Source organism: Trichosurus vulpecula, chromosome 8 (assembly GCF_011100635.1).
Source record: "Trichosurus vulpecula isolate mTriVul1 chromosome 8, mTriVul1.pri, whole genome shotgun sequence".
In the NCBI taxonomy this organism is placed as follows: Eukaryota; Metazoa; Chordata; class Mammalia; order Diprotodontia; family Phalangeridae; genus Trichosurus; species Trichosurus vulpecula.
This window is the reverse complement of record NC_050580.1, coordinates 129454571-129482433: the sequence shown is the minus strand read 5'-3', so window position 1 is coordinate 129482433 and position 27863 is coordinate 129454571. Positions and strand designations below refer to the sequence as shown.

Genomic DNA, 27863 nt, shown 5'->3' with positions numbered 1-27863 from the left:
TAACCCAACCTCCCTTTCGTCAAATGGTTACAGAGGAACTTTTATTACTAACATTTTACCAGAAACGTTATTATTTTTTCATTTAAATGCCTTTTAGAAGATTTTAGAAGATTTAGAAGATTGTTACCTTCTTAAATATGGTGTTTCTATGTGGCTAGAGGAACATAGATCCAACTTTTAAATGTAAGTCAACAGGAAAAACAATTCAATTTATATAAATTCACTTCAGAAATAGCATTTCAGGGACACTGGAGATCCATCCTGCAAAATTTAAGTATACTTCTATAGCAAGATATACCAAATCTTGTAGTGGCCTAAAGAAGTTGGCACAATTTCTCATATTGTGCCTGGTGTAGTACCACTGATTCAACAAACATCTGATTCAACAAGTATAAATTTTGCTGAGCTGTCCAGAGAGGAAAATCACAACAGAGACAACTTTTCTTTTTTAAGCTTACATAAGAACATGGTGGTGAATTTAACTATTCACCTTTAGAAGGTTAGAGAGGATCATGAGGAGCTGAAGAATTTATTACCTCTTAGCTGCTGAAAACAGGAAGTGCTGTTGTCTGCCTCAAGGGGGTACCTCAGGACCCCATTGCTGGGCTTGGGCCTTTCGTAGTCTCTTTCAGGGAGCATGGCTTGCTCGCTCTCCACTGTGGGATCTGGGTGTGGGGACAGGGACTGTGGAAACCCAAACATCAAGAGAGAGGAGAAGAAGAGTAAGGCACCGCAGAGCAGGAAGCCTACCCACCAGGCACCGATCCAGCGGGGGTCATCTGGGGTGATCTCCAGGATACCTGCAATGGTAAGATCACATCTTAGCTACTTCATCTATAGGAAGGACATCCAGGTATTTAGAGATAAGCACTACACATTTTAGTGTGGAGCGTTTGAATCTTTTTCTCTACAACCTGTATGGAATTCCACAGTGAGGTGACTTTGGAAATGGACTATATCTTGGGAAACTCATCAGTTCCATGTCAATGTGGAAACATCGGTTTTTCCTATGGCCTGTGACTGAGCACTTTTTGTTTTCGCTGCTCTCTTAGTTTGTTTGTCTCTGTTCTCTTGGAGTGGAGGAGAGGGGAGAAGAACAGCAAAGAGCCAGGTAACATTTACAAAACATCTGAGAATTGACTGGTTAGAGAACATGTAACACAGATGTGAAACAAAGTCTATGGTCCTCCTAATTTCATTGCCCAAAGTATCTAAATTATGAGATCCTAGGCTATATCTTTAGTTGTTGCCTTCAACTGAACCCAAAATTTTATATGTGTGTGTGTATGTATGTATGTATATATATATATATGTATGTGTATATATATATATATATATATGTATGATGTAATTATCCACACACATATACCCAATAAGGCTGTTTTTCAAGCTGACATTTAACAAGTTAATACAAACCTTGGTTGGTACTCTAGCATGTACAATTTTAGACCATCGTATGCAATAGTCCTTTGCCAACCAACTCAGATATATTCAGGATACAGTTTGGTTTTCCTGAAGTATCTTGCATATAGTGGACACTCACTAAATGTTTGTTGACTTTGAATAAATAAATGAATGGTTATACCTTAGGCCATCAGTGAAAACAGTATTATAATAAGCCATACACGAGAAACTGAATTTGTGGGTATTTCTACAATTTTCAAGTGTACTACCTCTTGCAAATAAATACCATAAAATGCTTTTTGATGGAGTAGAATAGGGAAAAGAAGCCGAGGAAACGTTACAACAATTTGGCTAGCAGCTGCTGTGGCTGTGTAAAACCAACAACAACAAGCACACAGAAAGCTGCCAACACAGGTTCTTTTAATCCGCTTTACTAAGGAGAGTAGCGTTAAGGAGTTAACAATCTCAATCTAATCGAACAGATATCATTCACTTAGTTCAGGAGAGAAAGCCAGCCCCCTGAACTTCAGAGCAAACACAAACAAATTACAAACATCAACAGACAGACCTTGTCTGATTCAAATCTCAATGCATAGTTACCAGAGTTTAACAAAGTCCCAACATCCAGGTTTACAAGCTGGAGGGCTCTTAACTACAGCTGCCCAGAGTCTCCACATCAGCACACCACCAAGAGTGACAGCCCTAAGCAAATAACTCTGTTCTCTCTTTTTATACAGTTTCAGACGTCAACAAACATCATCTGAGTGACCAGAACTCAGGTGCCTACTATTGGCTCTGGTCTTGGCAACTCCCCTTAGGACTCTGAGGGCTTCACGCCCACATAGGCTTAGCACCTAGTAGATAGGGTGGGCCTGGGATTTAGCACCTAATAAGACTCAATCAAAGACACCCAACTTAATTGATATTACAGGAAACAGTTCCATGTCACCTTGGAACTAAGAGCCCTAAAGGTCTGTGACCCAGTGTATTAATAGAACTCGACACAGAACAGACTCTGTTGCTGAACCACTATAGGACATTGGGTGAGCAATTGCGATTCTTGGTGTCTTGCCTGTGAAATGACGAATCTGACTCTTGCAAGAAGATGCTGGCAGCTGGTAGCCAGCCTCTGGAAATTACAAGGATAAATGCAGTAGAAATTATGACTGCCTTCACACAGGGACCAAATTAAATGTTATCCAGTGTCATTGGCGCTAACGTGAATTTCTGTATTCTGACTGATAAAGGGCACAATTTAGGGAATACAAACTCATGATAGAAGCATCACTAAACTGAAACCAACTCTGAGCTGGTAGGAAAAAACACATACATGCAAACCAAAAAGAAACAAAAAGAAGCAAAATTGCCTCAGGCAGCTGAGCAGGGATGTTTTTCCCAGTCATTTACTCTGTTTCTTCACCTGCTGCAAGGCGATAAATGAAAACAAAAAGAGGTAAAAGGCGCGGCTGTATTTTCCTCTGTTGTGTGCTTACTCCGTAAATGAGAAATAGGAGAGCTGGCAGATGTGAATGAGAAAAGAGAAATCCCGGGCAGTTATTTTGGGGGACCCAAATTAGTAACACATTAGAAGTCGTGTTTTCGTTAGAAACATAACAATGTCTGCTCTCTGTGTGTGAGAAAATATCCCACAGATTTAAAGGAAATGTTTTTGTGAATTTGTCAACTCGTTTCTGGTGGAATTTAGTATGTGTGTAGAATAGTGTAGCATCACATTTGTTTATAATTTGTGAGACTCAAGACAGTGCTAAATGAACATAACTAGGCACCTTATCTTCTGAGAAAACTGGGCAAGGTGTCTGAAGGCGTGAGGAGATAGAGGTTTTAGAGGTTCAGGGAGATAATAGTTAATTGACTATTTTGGGGAAGTCAAAGATCTTTTTCCTCTTATATTCATTGCTCAGTACACTGTGAGAGTAAGAGAAAATGCAAAGAAGAAACCAAATGATGTAGGAATTGACTTCTTTTGGGAGCAGAGAAGCTATATGTGTGCCTCACAGTTACTGAGTTTGATTTTAATCATTCTGCAATGATCATAGCTAGAATGGAATCTTTTTTCCACATAGTCAGCTTCTATCATCTCTCCCCCAAGGTAAATCTTTGGACAAAGTGATGAATTGTGAAACATTGAAGTTGGGTACTGGGAAAATCTGGAGAATCTTAGTGGCATTCTTATCACAGTTGTTTGGTGGAACAAAATTTTGATTTGGAGTCAGAAAACCTGGGTACGAGTCCTGACTCTATCATTTACTAGCTGTGTGACTATAGGCAAGTCACTTCTCTCCTGTGGGTCTGAGTTTCCTCATCAATAGAGTGAAATAATTAATGATGGTGATGGTGATGGTGGTGGTGATGATGGTGGTGATGATGGTAGTGATGATAGTGCTGGTGGTGGTGATGATGATGATGGTGGTGGTGGTGATGATGATGATGGTGATGGTGGTGGTGATGATGATGATGGTGATGATGATGACAATGGTGATGATGATGGTAGTGATGATAGTGACAGTGGCGGCGGCGATGATGATGACGGTGGTGGTGGTTATGATGATGATGGTGATGGTGATGATGGTAGTGATAATGATGATAACACTTTTACTGCCTTGGAATCCTTTGACTTTGTTAATCACCCTCATCTCCTTGATACTCTCTTTAGGTTTTTGTGACACCATTCTCTACTGCTTCTCCTTCCTGTTGGACCACTCCTTCTCAATGTCCTTTACTGGATCTTCATCTAGGTTACAACTAACCATGAGTGTCCTCTGAGGTTTTGTCCTGGGCTTAATCTCCCTCTATGCTGTTTTTCTTTGTGATCTTATCAGCCTCTATGAATTCAATTATCACCTCTGTGTTGATGATTCTCAGACCTGCTTATCCAGTCCTAACCATTCTCCTAACCTATAGACTTGGACATCTCGAACTGGATGTCTTAGTAGACATTTTCAATTCAACATGTGCAAAACTAAACTCATTATCTTTACCCCCAGGCCCTCTTCTCTTCCTAACTTGCCTGTTTCCATCCTCCTAGTCACCCAGTCTCAACCCCTAGGTGTTATCTTCAAATCTTCACTCTCTCTCACCTCTCATAGCCAATCAGTTACCAAATCCTATGAATTCTTCCTTCATAATATCTTTCTTATATGGGCCCCTCTCTTCTCTAACATTGTCACCTTCCTGGTTCAGGTTCTCTTTATCTCATTCTAGGACAATTGCGATAGCCTTCTGGATGGTCTCTATGCTTCAAGTCTGTCCCTACTCCAATCTGTTTTCCATTCAACTATCAGATTGCTTTTCCTAAAACTTTGGTTTGATCATGTCATCGCCTATTCGAGGAAGTGGCTTCCTATTGCCTCAAGGATAAAATATTAAATCAACCTGCCTCCCTTCTAGTCTTCTTAGACCTTCCTCCCCCTCTCCAAGTACTCTGAGATCCAGTGATACTGGCCTTCTTGCTGTTTGTCACATGGCACTCCCCAGCTGAATCCATGCATTTTCTCTGGCTGTCCTCCATGGAATTCTTCTTGGAATTCTCTCCCTTTTTAACTCCATCTCCTGAATTTCTAGGATTTTTTTCAGTCTCAGCCAAAATCTGAAGAAGTCTTTCCCAATACCCCTTAATGTTAATATTGCTGTTGATTATCTCCAATTTATCCTCCCTGTATCTTGTTTATACATAGTCATAGGTATAGGTTTCATATACAACATAGTTGTTTGCATGTTGTCTCCTTGAGAAAAGGGTCTATCTTTTGCCTATATTTGTATCCCTAGTACTTATCACGGTGCCTGGAGGCACTTAAGCATTTTGCTTGTTGATACCCTTCCTAACACAATGGCTATTGTGAAGAAATGCTTTGTGAAGTGTAAAATACTATAAAAATATAAGTTATTAGTAAGGAAAACCTCTTCAGTTCCCTCCCAACCCTATTGTTGTAAAATTCCATAACAAACTGCTTGAATTAAAAAAGAACTGGTGTCTTTTCCCATTAAGTTCGTGATAGAAAAGACATGAGCCTCATACTTGCAAACCAATGAGCTGTTTCATTTACCTCAAAATATAGAACTATCAAGAGATAAGAAAGGTAGTGTGGGATAACAGAAATAGCCTTGAACTTGAAAGTCAGGAGACCCACATTCAAATCTGAGCTCCTGCATATACCAGTTAGATACATCACCTTAAGCAAGTCACTTGACACCTACATGCCTCTGGATCCTCATCTGAAAAATGGAAATAATATTACTTTCATTGCTCTCTCACTGAGCTGTTGCCAGGGAAGGGCTTCCTAAGCCTTAAAGCCAGTGGCGTACTGGCACCAGCTTGACCAGGCTCAAGAGGGCCAATTGTTAAAACTTTCAGTGTGAATCTTTACACCATGGAAATTGGCAAATTCTACAAATCAGGGTTTGATTTATTTATTCTGTTGATTTTCTAGACTTAAGAAAGTAAAGGATAAAATGTTAATAATGCAGATTGGAGGGTGGAGCCAAGATGGTAGCTGGGAAGCAGGGACTTGCCTAAAGCTCTCTCTGAAGACACTCCAAACATCTGTTAAAAATGGCTCTGAACAAATTTTAGAACTGAAGAACCCATGAAATAGCAGAGGGAAGGAGGGATCCAGCCCAGGACAGCCTGGATGGTTGCTGGGTAAGGTCTATCGCATGGAACTGGGAGCAGAGCGGAGGAGAGCCCAGTGTGGGCTGCGCCCCGACCAACCAGACTGGGAGCTGGGTGGAACAGGCCCTAGCGCCCTGAATCAGTGAGCTGTGGCAGTTACCAGACTTCTCAACCCACGAGCACCAAAGACAATAGAGAAGGTTAGTGGGAAAAACTGCTGGGACAGAGTGAAAGGAGTTCATGGCTTGGCCACTGCCCTGGGGGCAGCAGAGGTGGTGCAGCTCTGTGGATGACAGCTGCAGTTGCCTCTGGCCCCAGGCCCACCTGGTGGGAGGAATTAAGTGGCAGATCAGAGCAGGACTGCAGAGCCTGCTTAGATCTGAGTTGCAGTCTGGGTTGGCAGTTCTTAGGGGAGGAGGAGGGCTGGTGAGGCAGAGCTTGCTGTGTAGAAATAGCTCTGAAAACAAGAGTGCAGCCCCTCAAGCTTGGGACAAAGTACTCTCTACTCTACAAGCAGTCATACCCCAATGAAAAACTCAAGGGTCAAGTAGTTGGCTGGGAACATGGCCAGGCAGCGAAAACGGTCTCAGATTCAGACTCAGACTTTGGAATCTTTCTTTGGTGACAAAGAAGACCAAAACATACAGCCAGAAGACATGAACAAAGTCAGAGAGCCTACATCAAAAGCCTCCAAGAAAAACATGAACTGGTCTCAGGCCATGGAAGAGCTCAAAAAGGATTTGGAAAAGCAAGTTGGAGAAGTAGAGGAAAAATTGGGAAGAGAAGTGAGAGTGATGTGAGAAAACTATGAAAAACAAGTCAATGACTTGCTAAAGGAGACCCAAAAATACTGAAGAAAATAATACCTTAAAAAAAAAGACTAACTCAAATGGCAAAAGAGCTCCAAAAAGCCAATGAGGAGAAGAATGCCTTGAAAGGCAGAATTAGCCAAATGGAAAAGGAGGTCCAAAAGACCACTGAAGAAAATACCACCTTAAAAATTAGATTGGAGCAAGTGGAAGCTAGTGACTTGATGAGAAATTGAGAGATTATAAAACAGAACCAAAGGAATGAAAAAATGGAAGACCATGTGAAATATCTCATTGGAAAAACCACTGACCTGGAAAATAGATCCAGGAGAGATAATTTAAAAATTATTGGACTACCTGAAAGCCATGATCATGAAAAGAACCTAGACATCATCTTTCAAGAAATTATCAAGGAAAACTGCCCTGATACCCTAGAGCCAGAGGGTGAAATAGAAATTGAAAGAATCCACCGATCGCCTCCTGAAAAAGATCCCAAAAAGAAAACTCCTGGGAATATTGTCACCAAATTCCAGAGCTCCCAGATCAAGGAGAAAATACTGCAAACAGCCAGAAAGAAACAATTTGAGTATTGTGGAAACACAATCAAGATAACACAAGATCTAGCAGCTTCTACATTAAGCGATTGAAGGACTTGGAATATGATATTCCAGAGGTCAAAGGAGCTAGGATTAAAACCAAGAATCACCTACCCAGCAAAACTGAGTATCATGCTCCAAGGCAAAATATGGATTTTCAATAAAATAGAGGACTTTTAAGCTTTCTCAGTGAACAGACCAGAGCTGAATAGAAAATTTGACTTTCAAACACAAGAATCAAGAGAAGCACGAAAAGGTAAACAAGAAAGAGAAATCACAAGGGACTTACTAAAGTTGAACTGTTTTGTTTACATTCCTACATGGAAAGATGTTCTGTATAATTCATGAGACCTCAGTATTAGGGTAGCTGAAGGGAATATATATATATATATATATATATATATATATAGACAGAGGGCACAGGGTGAGTTGAATATGAAGGCATAATATCTAAAAAAATAAAATCAAATTAAGGGATGAGAGAGGAATATATTGAGAGAGGGAGAAAGGGAGAGATAGAAAGGGGTAAATTATCACACATAAAAGTGGCAAAAAAAGCAGTTCTGTTGGGAGGTAAGAGGGGGCAGGTGAGGGGGAATGAGTGAATCTTGCTCTCATTGGATTTGACCTGAGGAGGGAATAACACACACTCAATTGGGTATCTTACGCCATAGGAAACAAGGAGGAAGGGGATAAAAAAGGGGGGACGACAGAAGGGAGGGCAGATAGGGGGAGGAGATAATCAAAAGCAAACACTTTTGAAAAGGGACAGGGTCAAGGGAGAAAATAGAATAAAGGGGGATAGGATAGGAAGGAGCAAAATATAGTTATTCTTTCACAACATGAATATTGTGAAAGGGTTCTGCATAATGATACACACGTTGCCTATGTTGAATTGCTTGCCTTCTTAGGGGAGGTGGGTGGGGAGGGAGGGGGGGAGAGAATTTGAAACTCAAAGTTTTAAAAGCAGATGTTCAAAAAAATTTTTGCATGTAGCTAGGAAATAAGATATACAGGCAATGGGGCATAGAAATCTATCGTGCCCTATAAGAATATAAGAGAAAAGGGGATGGGGGGAGTGGGGTGACAGAAGAGAGGGCTGACTGGGGAATAGGACAATCAGAATATATGCCATCTTGGAGTGGGGGAGGGTAGAAATGGGGAAAAAATTTCTAATTCAAACTCTTGTGAAAATCAATGCTGAAAGCTAAAATATTAAATAAATGATTAAAAAAGAAATAGTGAAAAAAATAATGCAGATCAGGCTTAAAAGTATGTAATTTATGCATTTTTTCTTGAAGAGCCAGTTGTTTAAAAAAAAAGCATTTACTAACACACCTTTGCTAGGAGTTGACTCCAGCCTTGCTTAAAGTGACATGTGGCAAAATATGACAACCACATTTCATGATGAAGGAGAGGGGAAGAGATCTCACTTAGCCAATATCATTGCCTTAAAATGTTAAAGATTCATATTTAATTGGCAGAAGATTGTGTTGGGTCAGGGTTGTTTACAAGCTGCTGAAGATGGTGTTGTTAATTAGCTGGTTAGAAGATATGTTGTTAAGGAGACCACACTTGTAGGTTTGATCCTTCCTTCTGACAATGAGATTTTCTTACCTTTTGGGTGCTCTGGGATGGATAAAAATAACAGTAATGATAATTAGCATTTATGGAGCACTATCAGGTGCAAAGCACTTTAATAAGTATTATCTCACTTTATCCTGACAACAACCCTGGGAGGTAAATATGATTATTATCCCCATTTTAGAGATGAGGAAACTAAGGCAGGCAGAGGTTAAGTGCCTTGTCAAATATCACAAACTAGTGAGCATCTGAAGCCAGATTTGAATTCAGATCTTTCTTGACTCCTGGTTGAGTGCTCTATCTAACTGAGAGAGCCCATCGTCACTACTGGGGGACAATACTTCAAAGTATATGTCCTACTGACAAAGGATCCTTTGGGATGATCCTATATCTTTCTATTATTTCCCCACGTATTCTTACCATACCTCCCTTATCGACTCACTACTCCACTTTCGATAGCAGCCCTTTCAAACCTTTTCACCCCTCTCTCCTCAAACTCTCCCTCCCCTGTTCTCTCAGCTGAGAACCTCGCCTCGTATTTAACAGAAAAAAATGGAGTCCATTTGCTGTGAACTCCCTTTTCTCCCCTCCTTCTCATCTCACATGATGAAGTGGTCTTAACTTCTCACTAGGTCTAACCCCTCTACTTGTTCAAGTGATTCCATTCTCTTCTGTGTCTGCCAACAGATTGCCCCCTCTATCATCCCTATACTTTCACTTATTTTCAATATCTCTTTGTCTACTGGCTCATTCCCTACTGCCTACAAACATGCCCATGTCTCCCCTATCCTGAAAAAACACCCTCACTTGATTCTTCTGTCCCCACTGGCTATCATCCTATGTATTTTCTGCCATTTGTAGCTAAATTCCTCAAAAGGGCTATCTACAATAGGTATCTCCACTTTTTCTCCTCTCACTCTCTTCTTAACTCCTTGCAATTTGGTGCCTGACCTTATCATTCCATTGAAACTGCTCTCTCCAAAGTCATCAGTGATGCCTGCTATCAAATCTCTTCCCCTCCAATCCATCCTCCATCCACTAAAGTGGTTTTCCTAATGAAAAGATCAGATCATGCCACCCCCACTCAACAAATTCCAGTGGCTTTCTGTTGCCTCTAAGATCAAAGACAAAATGCTCTGTCTGGCATTCAAAGCCCTTCATAACCTAACCCTCTCCTGCTTTTCCAGTCTTCTTACAACACACTCTCCAACATATACTCTTCGACCCAGTAACACTCACCTTTTGTCTACTCCACAAACAAGACATTCCATATCTTCACTCCTTCCATTTTCTCTGGCTGTCTTCCATGTCTGGAGTGTTCTTCTTCCTCTTCTCCAATTGCTGACCTCTCTGGCTTCCTTTAAGTCCCAACTAAAATCCCACCTTGTATAGGAAGCCTTCCTCAATCCCTTTTAATTCCAGTGCCTTCCCTCTATTAATTACCTGCTATTTATCTTGTATATAGCTTGCTTTGTATATATTGGTTTGCATGTTGTCTCTCCCTTTAGATTTAAGCTCACTGAAGACAGGAACTGTCCTTTGTCTCTTTTTGTATCCCTGGTCCTTAGTACAGTGCCTGTCACATAGCAGATACTTAATACACATTTATTGATTGATTCTCTGTCAGTGGCTAACTCATGGTAAATACTTAGAAAATATTAAAAGAGTAAAAAATCACAATCTTCCTCCTGGTAGGCCCTTTCTGGCCATCTACCTATCCTTCTGTCATTTCAGATGCTGAGGAATCTGAATTGTTTCTAAAGAGAAGTTTAAACATCTGAAGACAGCATTATTACTTGGTAGTCTTCAGGACAAACTCTTAGTGGAGTAGGGGATAGAACACTGGGCCTGGAAGCAGGAATATCTGAGTTCAAATTCAGTCTCAGATATTACTAGCAGTATGATCCTGGGTAAGTCACTAAACCTGTTTGTTTTTTTCCTCATCTCTAAAATCTGGATAATAACAGCACCTGCCTCATAGGATTAGTATGAGTATCAAATGAGCTAATACTTGTAAAACTCTTAGCATAGTGCCCAGCCTCTAGCCACCTACATAGAAATGCTTATTAGTCTCAGCAAGATCTAGAGGGGTGGTCACAGGAGTAGAGAGAAGGATGAAGATTCAAGAGATATGGAGGTAGAATAAAAAAGATTTGTCATTTGATGGGTGGTGAGTACAAGTGAAGAGTCAAGGATGCCTCTGAGAATGTGAACCTTGGTGAATGGAAGGATGGGCATGCCCTCGAGAGAAATCAGGAAGGGCCATATAAATCTTTATTCTCTTCCTCTTCCCCACTCCACGGAATACTTGTGATCCAGAGGGTTTATGGAGAGAGGGCCTTTTGTGTAGTGGCAGAGCAGTGAGAATTAGAAGACCTGGGTTCAAGTCTTGATTTTAGTTCAATTTGATACACATTTATTAAACACCCATTGTGTAAGATACTTGCTGTTCTGGGTGGCAAGTGACAAGGTTTAGATGGCACATGGTTGCTGACTTCATGGACCAGTATAGCCATCCACTAACTATCTGTACAAGATGACCCAAAAATCTCAGCAGAATTTTAATACATTGTTAAACTTTAATAGCTTAAAAGAGTGCTAAGACTTTTTAGGACACTTTGTACAACCTTGAACAAATCACTTCACCCCCGTGGGCCTCACTTTACTCATCGATACAAAAGAAAAGCTTAGCTAGATGATCTCTCAGCCCCCTTCCTCTGTTTTCATTCTGAAAAAGGTGTTGCTTATGTCCCTCCCCATTGTAGTATTATGTCTACTATTTCCTTCTTTGGCTCTATCAATATGGAAGTTTCCTTTTCTTCGTCATTCCAGATTTGGAATGCTTTCTCTCTGATGCTTTCTCTCCATTAGCTAGGTTCTTTAGGTTAGCTAAATCTTTTGGTTTCTTCTTGGCAAATATGCACAAAACTCCCACAATTGTATAACCAGCCCTCATCTCTCTCCTGAGCCCTGCTCCTGAATTGCCAGCTGCCCCCCTGTAGCTATCCCATCATCCCTTCACTCAGCATGTTCAGAACAGGCCTCGCTATCTTTTCCCCTAAATCTATACTCCTTCATAATTTATTCTTTATTTTTCTTGAGGGCATGCCCATTCTTCCAGTCATCAAGGTTCCCAACCTCAGAGTCATCCTTGATGTTTCACTTATAATCACCACCCACATGTAATGAGTTGCCAAATCTTTTTTATTCTACCTTTAAAACATCACGTGAATCTGTAGCCTTCTCTCTACTCATGCAGACACCACCCCAGGGATTGCTGAGACTAATTAAGAGCCTAATGGTTCTCCCTGTTTCCAATCTTGTGACACACCCATGCACCTGTAACAAAGCTGTGAAAATGACATTCTTAGCATAGGTCTGATGGTGTCACTCCCCTGCTCAAGAAACTTCAAAGGTTTCTTATTGCCTCTAGGATAAAGTAAAAGGGCAGCTAGGTGGCACAGCTGGATAGAATGCTGGGTCTGGAGTCAGGGGGACCTGACTTTGAAACCAGCCTCAGATACTTACTAGCTGTGTGACCTGAGGCAAGTCACTTAACCCTTATTGCCTCAGTTTCCTCATCTGTAAAATGAGCTGGGGAAGGAAATGGCAAATCCTTCTAGTATCTTTGCCAAGAAAACCCCAAAGGGGGTCACAAAGAGTCAGACACAACTGAACAACAACAACAATGAAAATAAAATAAAAACTCCATTTTTATAGGGATATATAATATGAAATAGAAATACAATGTATAAATACAATAATATAAAATATAATAATAATATCAAATAAAATTTAAAAATCCGTTCATAAGCTGGTTGTAGCCTATCTTTCAAGGCTGTGGCTGTTTTCACATTACTCTACCTCACACATTATATATTCTAGCCCAAATTTCTTATTAGCTATTCCCTATAAATGACATTCCATTGAGTGCATACATGCCTTTGTCTAGGCTGTTCCCTTTGCCGGGAGTTCTTATCCTCACCTCTGCCTTTTGGAATCCCTAGCTCCTTACGAGGCTCAGTTCTGCATGAAACTTCTGATCTTCCACCATAGTTTGTTAGATTCCCCGTACTTAGAAATTACTTTATATTTACCTAGATGTACATATGTTGTTCATCCTAATAGGACATAAACTCCTTCGCTGAGTGGTTTGTTCATTTTTGTCATTAATTCTTCACAGCATAGTGGGCACTTAATAAATGCTTATTAAATTTAATTGAATGGGCTTTGTTGTCAATGGATTCGTGCGATATTTTCACTCACCTACTAGGACTTGAAAAAGCAAAATAAAACTAGGAACTGTGATGTATCCAATTTAACCTCCATCAACCAAACAACCAATCTGGAGACTTGAGAGTCTATGTGAGAAGGGCAGATGGCAGGTGAATTGGGAACATTTGCTTCCTTGCTTTCTCATTGATGAATTTAGCCATCAAATTGAACTGGAGTGTGAATGATATAGAAAACTCTCCAGGTAATGTTTTTTCCTGCCAGGTCATTTACCTATTTGTCTAATGAGCTTGGCAATACTTTTGCCATGGGATATAAGATTTTTTTAAAAAGTAGATTACAAAACCTAACTAGAAAACTGAGATTTTCTTATTTTGGGGAGGGAGAAAAGGGGAGGAAGAAGGGAGATAAGTTCAAGATCCTGATCGCTAAATTAATTCATCCAAGAGAAGCAAATTCTGCAGCAGTAGCCACTCCTGGGAATGGAAGGAAGGGAGGAGATGATCTCAGTGACCTTCTTTACTCAGCAAATAGTCAACCATATTTTGTACCAGCTGCTGATTTCATGCATCCTTATGTGCCAGGCCAGGTTGAACACATTACAACAATTCTGCATGGACATGATGATGGAGGGGAGAGGTCACCAAGGTAAGGTGGGGAAAATGCAGCCTTCTGGCTAATCAGATTCAAGAAGATATGTTAGGCTGAGGTAGCTTTTAGCTGAAGAGAATAAAATAATGGTGATGACATCATTATTACCAGTGTCTATTCTAACAACAATACTACTTATATTTAGTATCAATACTTCTAGTAGTGATAACAAAAACAAATCCAAAATTATCTGAAAATTTATAGATTACTATTCAGGAGCACCTAATTCCCCAAATCTTCTTCATCTGACCCCACCCTCTGCAGGCCTTGTTTTTAAGGAAATGTTATAAAATAAATCTCTGTACATTTCATGGTGCAGTTATAGTTCCATAACCTTTATATTTTTCATCTTATAGGAAACCTATCTGTTGACTACCCCCCGAGGAAGACTTAAGAACAAAGGGTGTGGTGGGATCAGGACAGGAGTTGAAAAAAAACTTATAAAAATACAGCCAACATTTACTGGGAGGCAGAAAACAAATTTGCAGTGAGTCACAAAGAAAATGAATTGCTGAAACCCAAAGGATGGTACAACTATATACCAGAAAATACATTACTTTCTTTTGCCCTCTACTGGCAGATAGTGGTAACTAACCTTTGTAGTCACCCATAATGCTGAAAACCCATATCTAGACCCACGTCTCAGACTGGGGAGTTGGCAGCAAACATATTGCCACAGGAATCAATGGTTTGCTCTACTCCTTCTTCAGGCAGAGACACTGGAAGCGTGGTGCAGTGCAATTTAAAGAAACTAAGATTGGGAGCTAGGAAACCTGAATTTCAATCCTAGCTCCACCAATGACTAGCTGGGTAGCTTTAGGCCAGGGACAAACGAATATAAAAACAGACAAACAAAAACTCTCTGTGCCTCAGTTTCCTTATCTGTAAAATGAGGAAGTTGGACCAGATAGTCTCTAAGGTCTCTCCCAGCTCTATGATTCTAGGATTCGTTGCTACTTTGTGGTTTTGATTCAGTGAAGGTATTGTTTTTATTTAAAGAGGCAAAAAGGGTTTCTTCCTTTATTTGGAACCTCTTCTCTGAATGTCCTTTATTTCTCCATTGCTCTTTGGTTATTTTTTTGTCAGCATTATTATCCTTATCCTATTGCTCCCATTGAGGCTGTGGGAATGGTTTTAGATATTTTTAAATAGTCTTTCCCCAGGAGGTCCTGTGGAACAGTAGAAAGCAGTCTTGGAGGTGAGAGGATATGAATTTGGATTCATATCCAAATTATCTGTTACTTACTGTATTTGTGGCTTTAACTTCTTTGGGCCTTGTTTGTAAATGGAAAGGGTTGGACTCTATAGATGATCTGTAAGGCTCCTTCTAGCTCTGATTGTATGATCACTAATAAAAGTGTTAGCTGTAATTCTGATTATTTATTTTTCTTCCTGATTATCTATAAATAGGGTTAAATATGTTGGGCACCCGTTGGAAAACAACCTTGTTCAATCACCTGATAACAGATACATGAACTTTAAATAAATAAAGAATGATGAACATGACTTTTTTCAACTCAGAAATTTGGAACATCATTAACTCTAAGTAAATATGGCAGTAGGATTAATGGAATGAATCAGGGAGTGACTTGATTGGATTTAAAATCATGTTTGCTTCTTTTTGGTTGAATTAGTCAATTTAGCACTGTTGAAAAGATGATGGAACCGAGAACCCAGGAGCCTTCAAGTTCTTTATTGATCTTTTCTGCAGGATAGATTGACATTAGCAGAAAGCATCTGCAAAAGCATCTTTCATTTTGCTTTCAGAGATTCTAATGATGAAAGAAGAAGAAACACTCATTCACCATAGAACAAGAGAATTTTAATTCTGGAAATCACCTTATGCATCAACCTTGACCCTTTTATTGAGACCACCAGGATGAAGCGTTTTGGTCAGAATGATCCTGAGATCAAAATGTGAAAGAATTCAGCTCCTTCACTGGGGTTTGCCCCTGCCCCCAAATAATTGTCCTGCGTATGCTAGGACCCTAATGAAAAAAGGCAATAGTTTCAAAAAATCTGAAATAGTATCTTTTAAATCATCCAAAGAGCTGAAGAAGGCAATAAAAATGTGCTATTATAGCTCATAATGGTTAAGTTCTCAAAGCTGGGTAACATGTTAATCCACAAATATGCATTACATTGTCTTATCACTGAACCAGAATTGACTATTGATCTCCATCTAGTTGCTGCCTCGGTGAAGACACGAGGAGAAGAGACAGACATTTTGTAGCAAAAGAAAGAATGGGGGCTATGTGGTTGAACTTGGGAAATCCTCTTATTTCATAAATGGGTTTTAAGTTCAAGGTGAAACATACAGAATTTGAAATATACAAATGATCACATCTGAGATCAAAGACTATATGGAGAAGTGTCTGTAGATGGATAGAATTGCTTTCAACTTGAAATTCAGAGGAAAGACATTTTCCTTACTTGTGTCAATGAAGACAGCATCCACATAAATTTTGGTACAGAAAGAGCCCAGGATGAATCCACAGGCTGGTCCAAACACCAACATTGTGAAGAGGATCCCTGAAAAATGTAAAAAAAGTTACAAACATTATGATTTTCATTTTTATATTCCTTGTATTAACCCCTATTGTTTTCATATCACTTTTACTTCTGAATCTATCCTTATTTTCACCTACCCAGCAGGCCGTCCTAGCTAGATAACAAAGATTAAAAAAAGAAAGAAAAACAGAGTCCAATCAGCCCATTCAATCATCCACCATGACTGACAGTATAGGCAATCTTCTACAACCAAAGTCTTCCACCTTTACAAAGAAGAGAGGGAGGTGCACTTTTACCAATTTCTTCTCCAGGTCTAATCTTGGGCATTATAATTATATAATGTTCAGATTTAAAAGAACAGGATAGCTGTTAGTTCTAATCAGCAATGTGGCCTGGTTATACAAATGTTAGAAATTGACTTCAATTAACAATTTGTCCCTGGATTGAGAACCCAGGAGATTTCAAGTTCTTTATTGATCTACAGAATAAATTGCCATCGCAGAGAGGGCCTGTAAGATTCCCTCATTTTGCTTTCAGAGTCTGTGCTAATAAAGACAAATAGTCTTTCAGCCCAAATTAAGAAAATTTTAGATTTGGGATTCACTTTAGAGATCAGCTTTGGTAGAGGTATGCTGGCAAATGTCTCATAACTGGCTGTATTAAAAAATGTATGCAAAACTTACTTTTAAATTTAATGTATCATTAACATTTTCCCATCATTTTATTAAGTCTAGACAATTAACAAAGCAATAGATCAAGTCCTGATTTGCAGCACTTGCTCATTTCCAAGTAACAATTGGCCCTCGGGAACTGGTACCAGGTGACTCCAACGTTCCTTTGGCCTTTCTGGTGAGATCTTTCAAAAAATGCACAAAAAGTACTTATTCTTCTCTTGTAAACTACCCCTATTAAATTTTGGACTCATCTGAAAGGTTGTTTTGGGAAAGGTACTGGGGTTAAACAGAAACACAATCATATGACTTTTTAACTAGGTAACATCTTTCCAACCCCTCATTTTGTAGATGGGGAGACTGTTGTCCAGACTTGTTCAAGGTCACATGAAGGTAAAAGTAGGACTGGAAGCCAAGTCTTCGAGACTCGGGACCAGTTCTCATTTCACTATGCTAAGGTACCTCCAGTCCAGAATCCTTGACAGCGTTATGATGGATAAAATAATTTTCCCAGACTTCTCCTCAGGGCAATAAAGTCCCATCTTGCCTAAGAGTTCTCTTTGAGATCATATAGGCAGTCAAATGTTCTCCCTGATTTGTAGTTTGTGAAATATTTTTTAAAGCAATGCCCTCAAGATATTAACAAGTATGATACAATGACAAATGCTGTTTCCTCATTTTGCTGACGGGAAAATGGAATCCCAGAGATATCATAAGACCATATATCTAGGGCTGAAAGGAACCCCAGAGGAGATCTAGTCCAATCACCTCATTTTACAGATGAGGAACTGATGCCCAGACAGGCAAAATAACTTGTCCAAGGCAATACTGGTAATAAATGGCAGAGGTGAAGTGAATTTAGGGCCAATGTTGAGTGGTATCACTAGGGCAAGGACTGTCTTTTCCATATTTCTAGTGCTTAGCACAGTGCTTGGCATATAGTAGGTGCTTAATAAATGTTTATTACTGATTAATAGTAACAGATGACCCTATAGCCAAGTAGATGGCTATCTGCAGTGTGATTTGTTTAAAAAGCTACTTGTCCCCCTATCTCTGACTTGACAAAGATGCTCACCATGCTGGTCATTCAGTGTGGCAGAGTAGAAAGAGCAAGGGACTTAAAGTCAAAACAATTGGGTCTGAGTTTGGATTCCCTTTTATCATCAATAATTCAATTCAGTAAGCATTTATTTCTCACCTGCTAGGTGACGGAGGCTTGGCTAGGGCTGGCATGTAAAGACACTAGGGAAACAGTCATGCCCCCGAAGAGCAAAATTGTAGGATGCAATGCTATGTGCTAAATGCTCAGGATATAAATACAAAAATGAGATAATGATTGACCTCATGGAGCTTATATTTTATAGGGGACAATGCGGGCAGAGGATACAACATGTTTACAGCTAAGTTCTTTCAGGGTGATTTGTGGGGTTGGATCATCTTATATTCAGGGGAATCAGAAAAAGCCTCTCATGTTGCACCTGAGCTGAGGTGGGAAAGGACACAGGTTTCCAAGAGGTAGACATGAGGAAAGAGAGCATTCTAGGCATGGAGGCAGAGTTGTATGTAATAGTGCAGTTTGGCTAAAACATAGAGTAAGGGAATAATATGCAAGCAGCTTGAAAAAGTAGGCTGAAGCTAGTTTGGGAAGGCTGTAAATGTGGAACACTTGTGTTTTATCCTAGAGGCAAAATGGAGACAATGATAGTTCTGGAGCAGGTATATGACGTGGTCAAGATCTGTGTTTTTGGAATATCAATTTGGCAGCTCTCTGGAGGATGGACTGGAAAGGAGAGAGGCTAGATGCTGGTAGACCAATTGGGAGGTTATTGGAGGTGAAGGTGACAAGCTCTGCCTGAAGGTGGCTGTGGTATGAGGAGACAGAAGGAGAGAGATGTGAGAGACGAGGAGGAGGTAGCATTGACAAGACTTGGCAAGTGATGGCACATGGTGGCTGAGTGGGAGTGAAGAGTCAAGAATGACTTAGAAATTTCAGTCCCAGCTGGCTGGAGGAATGGCAGTGCCCATGACAGAAATAGGCAAGTTAGAATGAACAGTGGGGTCAGGAAGAAGACTTATATGTTTGAGTTTGGACATATTGAATTTGAGATGCTTACATGAAATGTACCACTAGGATTATATCACTGGACTCTAAAAGCTTCAGTGGCTCCCTGGTGCTTATTAAATTCAACCTAAATTCCTGAATTAGGCATTCAATCCCTTCCACAATCTGGAGCCAATCCAGCTGACCTTTATTTCGTAGCCCTTCATTTATTCTACTACTTTCTAGCCAAACTGAATAGTTCTTCTATTTTCCATCCCCCATTCATCCTGCCCTTTCCTATCTTTGCTGATACCATACTCCAACCGGGAACAGATCCTCCATTTTATCAAATCTCCATCCGTGGCTATCCCTTCCCTTCCTTCAAGAACTAATTTGAGTACCATCTTCATGAAGCCTTTAATGATTCCCCATTTTACCTCACTATCACCCCTACCTCTCCTTTAAAGTAAACTCTCCTTTAAAATTCACTTAGTACTTTAGCTAGACCTCTTTGAAAAATTCTCCCTTCTCTTGTTTATAGTGATTTGTATATCCTTCACCCCATTAGACTGTAAAATCTGGTAACAGAGCCTCTCTCCATCTCTCTGTCTCTCTGCATCTGTCTCTCTCATCAATCTTTGTATCCCAAGCTGCCCCAATGCATTCTTTGTACTTAACTGGTATTTAGTGAATATTTGTTTAATTGAATTGAATCAAATTGCAAAGCCCAGTACTTAAGTGGGCTGCTACTATGGTTGGTTTAATGAATTGTTAAAATGTGAATACTTGTTTTTTAATTATCTTTTTAAAAAAATAATTATTTTCAGTTTTCAACATTCATTTGCATAAGCTTTTGAGTTCTAATTTTTTCCCTCTCCCTCCCCTCCCCATAACTTTAAGTTGGCATGCAATCTGATATAGGCTATACATGTACAATTATCGTACACATAAAAAATGTGAATACTTGGGGCAGGGGGTAGTAATGATGGCAGCATCATGAACAAGAATCATCACTCTAATAGCTAGCATTCATATAACATGTTAAGGTTTACAAAGCACCTTACATAAGTTATCTCATTTGATCTTCACAACAATCCTGCATAGTAATTTCTTTTGTCCCCATTTTCCAGAAGAGGAAATTGAGGTTGAGGGATTTTAAGTGACATGCCCAAGGTCACTTGTATAGAAAGTGTCAAAGGCAGGATTTGAATTGTTTCTCTCACTCCAAGTCTAGTTCTCTATCAACTATGGTATTGAATATATTATTATCAACATAATTCCAATCTGTTTTTTTTGAGAAATAATTGCTATGCAGGTGTTGTGTGTGTGCGTGCGTGTGCGTGCGTGCGTGTACTTGTGTGTGTGTGTGTGTGTGTGTGTGTGTGTGTGTTTGTGAGGAGGCTGTGGCTAGAAGAGTTCTGTAGCTACAGACCCTGGTCTAAGCAGTCAACAGAAAGAAGGTTAGCAATGGCCTGTTCAGAGGAGAGGGGCCTCAGAAGCATCAGGAGAGGCCAGAGAAACAAGAAAAGGGAAGCCACTGCAGAAACAAATGTTTTTATTCAGTCTCGCCCTGAGGCAAAACTGTGAAGCGGGCGATGTTCTCTCTCACATGACCTACTTCACAATTCTCAAGCTGAGGCCTTCTAATGCTGAGGTTCTATAGTTCTGTGATTCTCCCTTTAGGTCTGAGGTAGGTTATCTGGCAGATTTACAGGTACGGTCAAGAGGGTTCAGCAAGCAAACATTTTGTATCTCTTTACAAAGGAAGAATTTACAGGAGGTAGTTACAAGAGCTCCTTCTGAGCCTAACTCCCCAGCTTCATAGCTCGAAAGGACCTTAGAGATGAGCTAATCGAATCCCTTCATTTTATAGATGAGGACCACAGAAGTGATGTGACTTGAGTAAGGTCACACAGAGAGTTAAGTGGCAGAGCTGATTAAAAGCCAAGTCTCTTTACGTCTCAGTTTCCTCAACCATAAAGTGAGGGAATTGGACTAGCTCACCTCCTTTTGATCTGTACATCTACAATCCTATGATCCCAACTCCTGAGTTCTTGCCACTATATAGTGTTGCTTGTAAACTTCTAACTGATAGTGATTGCCCTTCATATCCTCATCCCCATTCCCATCCCCAACCTCATTCCCATTCTCCTCCTCATCCCCATCCCCATCCCCATCTTCATTATCATCCTTATCCCCATTCCTATTCCCATTCCCTCCCCTTCTTCCTCTCCATTCCTATCTTCATCCTCATCCTTATCCCTATCCTCATTCTCATCCCCATCCCATCCTCATCCTCATCCCCATCACCATTCCTATCCTTATCCTCATCCCCACCCCCATCCCCATCAAAGGCTTCCTAACATTTAGAACCAACACCCTCTCTAACCAGTCCCTCCTCACCCCTCCCTTCTGCTCCAAGATGCCACTCAGGGGCATCTGTTACAATAATCCATTTTACTTCCTGAAGATTTAAGAACACAATCAAATGTGTGGGGAGAGTGTTGAGGGGGTGGGATGATAAGCTATTCCTCAACCAGTGTTGGTATTAAGATAATGGTAAAAAGGGAGTCAGAGGATTCACAAAGATGAGGAAGGAAGCGATTTGCAGCTTTCAGGTGATTTAAAGACTTTATTAGCTGTACAGACTGCTACCATTTGAAAAACAGACTCAGGAAACAGCCAGTAGGGAAGGTGAGGATGGAATTCCCACATACTGGTTCCTAAAGCCTAGCTCTTTCTGACCTGCTCTCTCTTTCAAGTCATGGGATAGGAAGAAATTTTTTTAAAAAGGGTGTGTGTGTGTGTGTGTGTGTGTGTGTGTGTGTGTGTGTGTGTGTGTAAATAGCAAGTTTGGCACATGACTCGGCAATCACAGAAGATATCTGAACAGTGGGCTGCAGGGCAGAAAAAGGCTCTAGCAATCAGTTTGGCTGAGCCCAAGCTGAGGCTTCTCTTATCGATGCCTATGCACTCAGATTGGCTAAGACTTTGAAATGGGCCTGTTTACGTGGCCAAGAATAGTTTTCTCTTTCTTGGCATGAGGGTAAGCTGAGGTTTCCAAATTGTTTGGGTCACTGCTTTTTAGTTTAAAACTATTAAGTATCAATCCTGTAGGAAGTTAGAGATGTATACGTAATGCCCCAAAAAGTTACCATTTGGGGAGGAAAGGTCTCAGTTAAAAATCTCAGTCTGAAATTTGCAAAGTAGTTTCTTGATCATGTAAGCTGCTTTCCAGCATTAATTGAAATCCTACTGCTGTAATAATAATTTTTTCTGTGGTACAACCATTAGGCCAACCTGAAACACACACACACACACACACAGACATTGATGGCACAGAGGAAAAAACACTGAAATTTGTCATTGATCTTAAGAATCGCGTGTACTATATCTAAATACAGGCTCTATCATTTACTACATATGTATCCTTGGCCAAGTTATTTAATTTTCTGGATTTCAGCTTCCTCAACTATAAAATAAAGTGTTAGGGCTAGATTATCTCTGTGACCGCTTCTAGCACTAGACCTATGTAATAATTCAAAGAAGCACCTCAATTTGGCAGAAATCCATTTAAATACTTGTCACTTCTTACATAATAATGTCTTTTCCTTTGAAGAAGATAGCATCCTAAAACAGACTGAGACCTACATTATCATTTAGGGAAGTAACATTTCTTGCTTTCATTCTATAGCATCCTCTCTTTGACCTTTCAAGCTCTATTGTTGCTCCTCTGGAGGTCACAAAATAATAATAAGAAAAAACACACTGTCCAGGAGCTCAAATCAAGCAATGGAAAACGCCAGCTACTTGCCTGACAGCTGGAGAGCGGAATTCTATTTCATTGTGTTTCTTGCAAAGAAAAAGACGTGATCTGGTGCTGCCACCTGCTGTATTTCAGAAATGTGGAGCCTTCTTTGACCTGAGATGGTCAGGACAATGGACTCCCCGAGTTACAGGATTTTGGAAATGGAAGGGACATCCTAGATTATCTAGTCTAACTTGTAATGGAGCAAGAATCATCTCTATAACCTTCCCAAGACCTCCAGAGGGCAGATTCCAATGGACTAAGACATTCCATACATTCCACCTAGACATTCATGGTTCTAATTGTTACATAGTTTCCCTTGCATCATGTTAAATCAGTCTGTCTCAGTAACATCCAAAATTATTGGTTATATTTATTGCTTCATGTAATCTGCAGATCTGATAGAACTCCATTATAACTCTACTCAAGTCATTGATAAAAATGTTGATCAAAACAAGGCCAAAAACAGAGCCCTAGTGTATGGCATGAGACCCTACCTGATCCCCTCTTTCCTTCTTCCCCTTCCCCCCATCTATTTTGGTCTATTAGGAAAACAGCTGTGACCCTGTTCTCTGCTTACTAGTCCACATTTCTCCATATTTTCCACAGTGATGTCATGAGATAATTTATCAAATGCCTTAATGAAAGTCAAGTGTCCTATTTCTGCAGTATTCTCCTTATCTGGTAAGTATAAATGAGCCAAAATAATTACTACCACTAACCAACTTTGCCATTATATTTCTTAGTAGATAACTCATTTTGGATTTTTTGGTTTGTTTCTTTTTTATTAGGAGCTTAATGAATGCTGTTCATCTACTAATTTATTGATTGACTTGTAATTTTGTTGGTGTGGGAAGCTCCTGGTGAGTAAACTCCCTCTACTAATTGAAATTGACAACTATACTACCACCAAGTTTTAAAGAATTGTCAAGGGCACTAAGAGGTTAAATAATTTACCCAGGATCCCCCAGATAGTATGTGCCAGAGGATACCATCTCTAAGTCTCTTATCAATAGCGTTTTTAAAAATCAGCAAACATTTATTAAGCACCTGCTATGTCCTAGATACTGTGCTAGGTTCGGGAGGAACAAAGACACCATCATGTAGGGAAGACTTTGTATTCTTATCCATTGCTAACTTTATCTCCCCATAGCTTTGCTTTCCCACCGAATACTGGAAATGATGAGATTGTGTGCTCCTTGAGAGAAAGGGCAGTCTCATGCCTTTCTTTGTATTCCCAATGCTTAAAGTGCCTGGCACATAGTAGATACTTAGTAAAGGTTTATTGACTCTGATGAATTTTATTGTCCTCGATGCCTAAGTTGTCTTTCTATAGCCAATTAGGTATTTAGAAAATCACATTAACCTAATAATTCTATTTCTTGCCACAGGTATTCTACTCATGTAAACAATCTACCAGCAGGTAAACTTTCTGAGATCAAGGGCTATTCTCACTCACGTGCATATTTCCTAGCCTCTATGAGCCTGTACATGGTCATCAGTAGTGAGAGACTATTATGGTGTGGGGACTCCTTAACCAACATAGACCCTCATAAGTTTTAAGAGAGTTATTATTAGTTCAGAGAAGGCAACTATATTGCCCTAAATAGTTAAATAGTATCAAAGGTAGAGACTGAACTTGGGTCTTCTGACACCATCTCTAGCACTCTATCCACTAGGAACACAGCCTTCCTTCTATATATGGCAGCTGTGTTACACACTCAGAAAGGGGTCAAATACACAGGCTCAGCTCCATGGAACATTTTCCAGTCTAGTAAATTAGGGGATCCCCTGCTTACCCCTGCTTTAGGAACTTAATAATTATTTGTAGAATTGAATTAAAAGTAAGCTCAAATAATTAAGACATGACAATAACTAAGTGACTCATTACTACTGGTAAGTGACTAGACCACAGAGGAAAAGCATTTACTGTAAGGTAAACGTATATATGCATATACATGTATACACACACATAAAATTCTGATATATTTGTGTGGTTTTATATGAATGATTCTTCTATTTGAACACTAATCCCTCCAGATGCATCTGCATTTAGCTAGGCAGCATGAGTATTTGGCTCAACAAATAAGGCCAGAAGCATCACTGGGAGTGTTCTGGAAATCTCAATTTAAATTTTTATTAGTAATTAACTTCCCTCTTTAAGAGCTGAATATGGACACTGACATTTTGGGCATAAGTAGGAAAGGGTTTTTTTTTTTTTCAAAGAAAGCTTTGCTATATTTCTGTGCATATCTTTGACCTAACAATGCTACTACTAGTTCTATGCTCCAAAGAGATCAAAAAAAGGAAAAGGACCCATAGGTACAAAAATATTTATAATAACTCCCTGTAGTGGCAAAGAATTGTAAACCGAGGGGGTGTACATCAATTGGAGAAGAGCTGAACAAATGATGGTATAGGTATGTGATGGGATGCTATTGCGCTGTAAGAAATGACAAAGGAGATAGTTTCAGCAAAACATGGGAAGACTACTATGAATTGATGGAGAGTGAAGTGAGCAGATCCAGGAGAACAGTGTATACAACTACAGCAATATTAGAAAGGTAAAATAACTTTGAAAGACTTAGGAACTCTGATTCACGGACTGATCAGTCACAATTCCGGAGGATTAAAGGTGAAATGTTATCCACCTCCTGATAGAGAGAGGACAGACTCAGAGCACAAACCAAGACCAACACATGTGTATACACATGTATGCACATGTGTATACACATAAACACATATATGTATGTTGGGAATTCATTTTGCTTGGTTATACATGTTTCTAAAAAGGGTTTTGTTTTTCTTGCTGGGGGTGAGTGGGTGGGATAGGAGGGAAGGAATACAGATCTGAAAATCAAATTGAATTAGAAAAGAAAGAAAACCTCGTTACAACAGTAACAACTACCACTCCAACAAATGTCAGCGTGACTCTCAAGCTTGAATTTTTCTCTGCTGGAGTATATACCCAATCAGGAAAGAACCACAGTTGTTGGGTGGGTGGAGGTGGGGCAGAGAGGCGATAGAGAATCTAAGAGAGTTTGGGCTACAGGAACACAAATGGTGCTTTTTGATAGGGGAAATGCTAATTTGTGAGCATAAGCTACCTCAGTTCTTTGCCCAAGTATGATACAGACACTTTTGCTTTTACATGAATAAGCAGCTGCCGGAGGTGAGGAAGAATCAGATAAATTAAGCGTATTTGACAACTGGAGGCCAGCCTTCCTTAGCAATGTCAAATGCAATTTTGAATTAAGTCAGAGTTAGGTAGTCAGTAAAACTAGGATTTAATATCTGTATTACTACTCACTTTATGATCCTGGAAGAATCATTTAAACTTTTCTGAATCTTAGTTGTCTCATATGTAAAATATGTATGTTGGCACATGTCCCCTCCCTCATAGAGATGTTGTCAGGATTAATATGCTATGCCACAGAAATAGAGGATCTTTTTATTTTTTATTAACACTAATATTAGTGATTTTCTAAGCCTACTAATTTTTAATGATGGCAGAAAATCTATTAATACATTTTAAAATTGTATGAACACGACTACTTGTGATGTGCTACCACAAGATCTGCCATATCTTCCAGTGCCCAGTTAATGATAACTCTCAAGACTTGACTCAGTGGTTCATACTAGTGGTAACCACTGACAAAGCACTTTATGTTTTATAAAGTGCTTTAAACACATGATCTCATCTGATCCCCACCATGATCCTGTGAGGCGTTGCCATCACCATGGCTAGACAGGTGTATTTTTAATTTATACTCAGCAAAAAGCTTGGGTTATTGTAATGGCAAGCAAAGCGGGCCTTTTTGCTGTTTTTTACTTTTGGAGTGCTTCTCAGCACTAAGGCAATCAAGTGCCTTTGATTGAGTCTTGTCTTTGTTTCAATCAAGGGTCTTTGATTGAATCAAGAGTCTTTGATAACCTGCTTAAGTCACCAGAAAGGCTAAGTCACATGAGTTTGAGTCGCATGGTTGTGACACCCTCTGACCCTGAAGGCATGTGCGTGTGTATGTGTGTGTGTGTGTGTACTCAGAGGTTAGCATTTTGCTTCAGGGCTTACTCATTGGAAAAGTGTTTGTGTGATTTGGCCAGACAAGACTCTAGGTAGCTGTTAAAAAGCCCTTGGTTTTGAAAACCTGGATGTTGGTGCTTCTTTTTCTAGTAACTATGTATGTATTGCTATAGACAGACAGTTAGAAGCCCTGTCTGCTGATTTGTGTTATTTGCTCTGTTTATATAATTTCTGCTTGTAATTTCTGTTTGTGTTTTCTCTGAAGTTCAGGGTGCTGACTTTTTCTCCTGAACTAAGTGAAAGATATATGTATGTCTAATAAAAGTAAGATTGTAAACCTCTTAAAGTTGATTTTCCTAGAAAAGCAGATCAAAGTACCTGTGCCAGCAGCCCTCCTGTGTGCTTCTGTCGTTGGCCTTATACCTCCACAGCAGCTGCAAGCAGCATTTTTGTTACAGGTGTCTCTAATTCAGAACTATGACATCCTAAATTTGGTGAAAAAACTTGAAGACCTTAAAAGAAATGTGGATGCCCAAAAAACAACAATGACAAAACTTGAATTCTTAACTTGAATTCTTCTGGTGGCTTGGATCAAAATTTTTGCTTTATCATTCAAATCAAAAGTCATGATTACTATATCAGAGATTTTCCTCACCCTGAAATATACTCATTTACCTTTAAGTCAAAATAACCCCCTTTTTCCTGTTTTCTTTATGTTAGCTGGGTTTCTAGCCAAGGCTGGGGCATTTTGCATGAGACTCCTCTAAATTTTAGGACAGCTAGATTGCTCAGTGGATAGAGCATTGGGCCCAGAGTAAAGAAGACCTGAGTTAAATCTGACCTCAGACACTAAGGTTGTGTGACCCTGGACAAGTCACTTAACCTCTGTTTGCTTTAATCC

At 39.7% G+C, this 27863-nt stretch overlaps 1 protein-coding gene across 1 annotated transcript in view; it reads right to left on the bottom strand.

Moving 5' to 3' along the window:
- The window catches only part of SLCO3A1 (solute carrier organic anion transporter family member 3A1), a 361985-nt gene that overhangs the window by 61706 nt on the left and 272416 nt on the right, over window positions 1-27863 (bottom strand). The window contains exons 3-4 of the mRNA XM_036735784.1: window positions 16341-16439; window positions 537-800 (exon numbers count right to left, since the gene is read on the bottom strand). Of these exons, the coding sequence (XP_036591679.1) occupies window positions 537-800; window positions 16341-16439 (363 nt within the window). The remainder of the gene's footprint in view (window positions 1-536; window positions 801-16340; window positions 16440-27863) is intronic.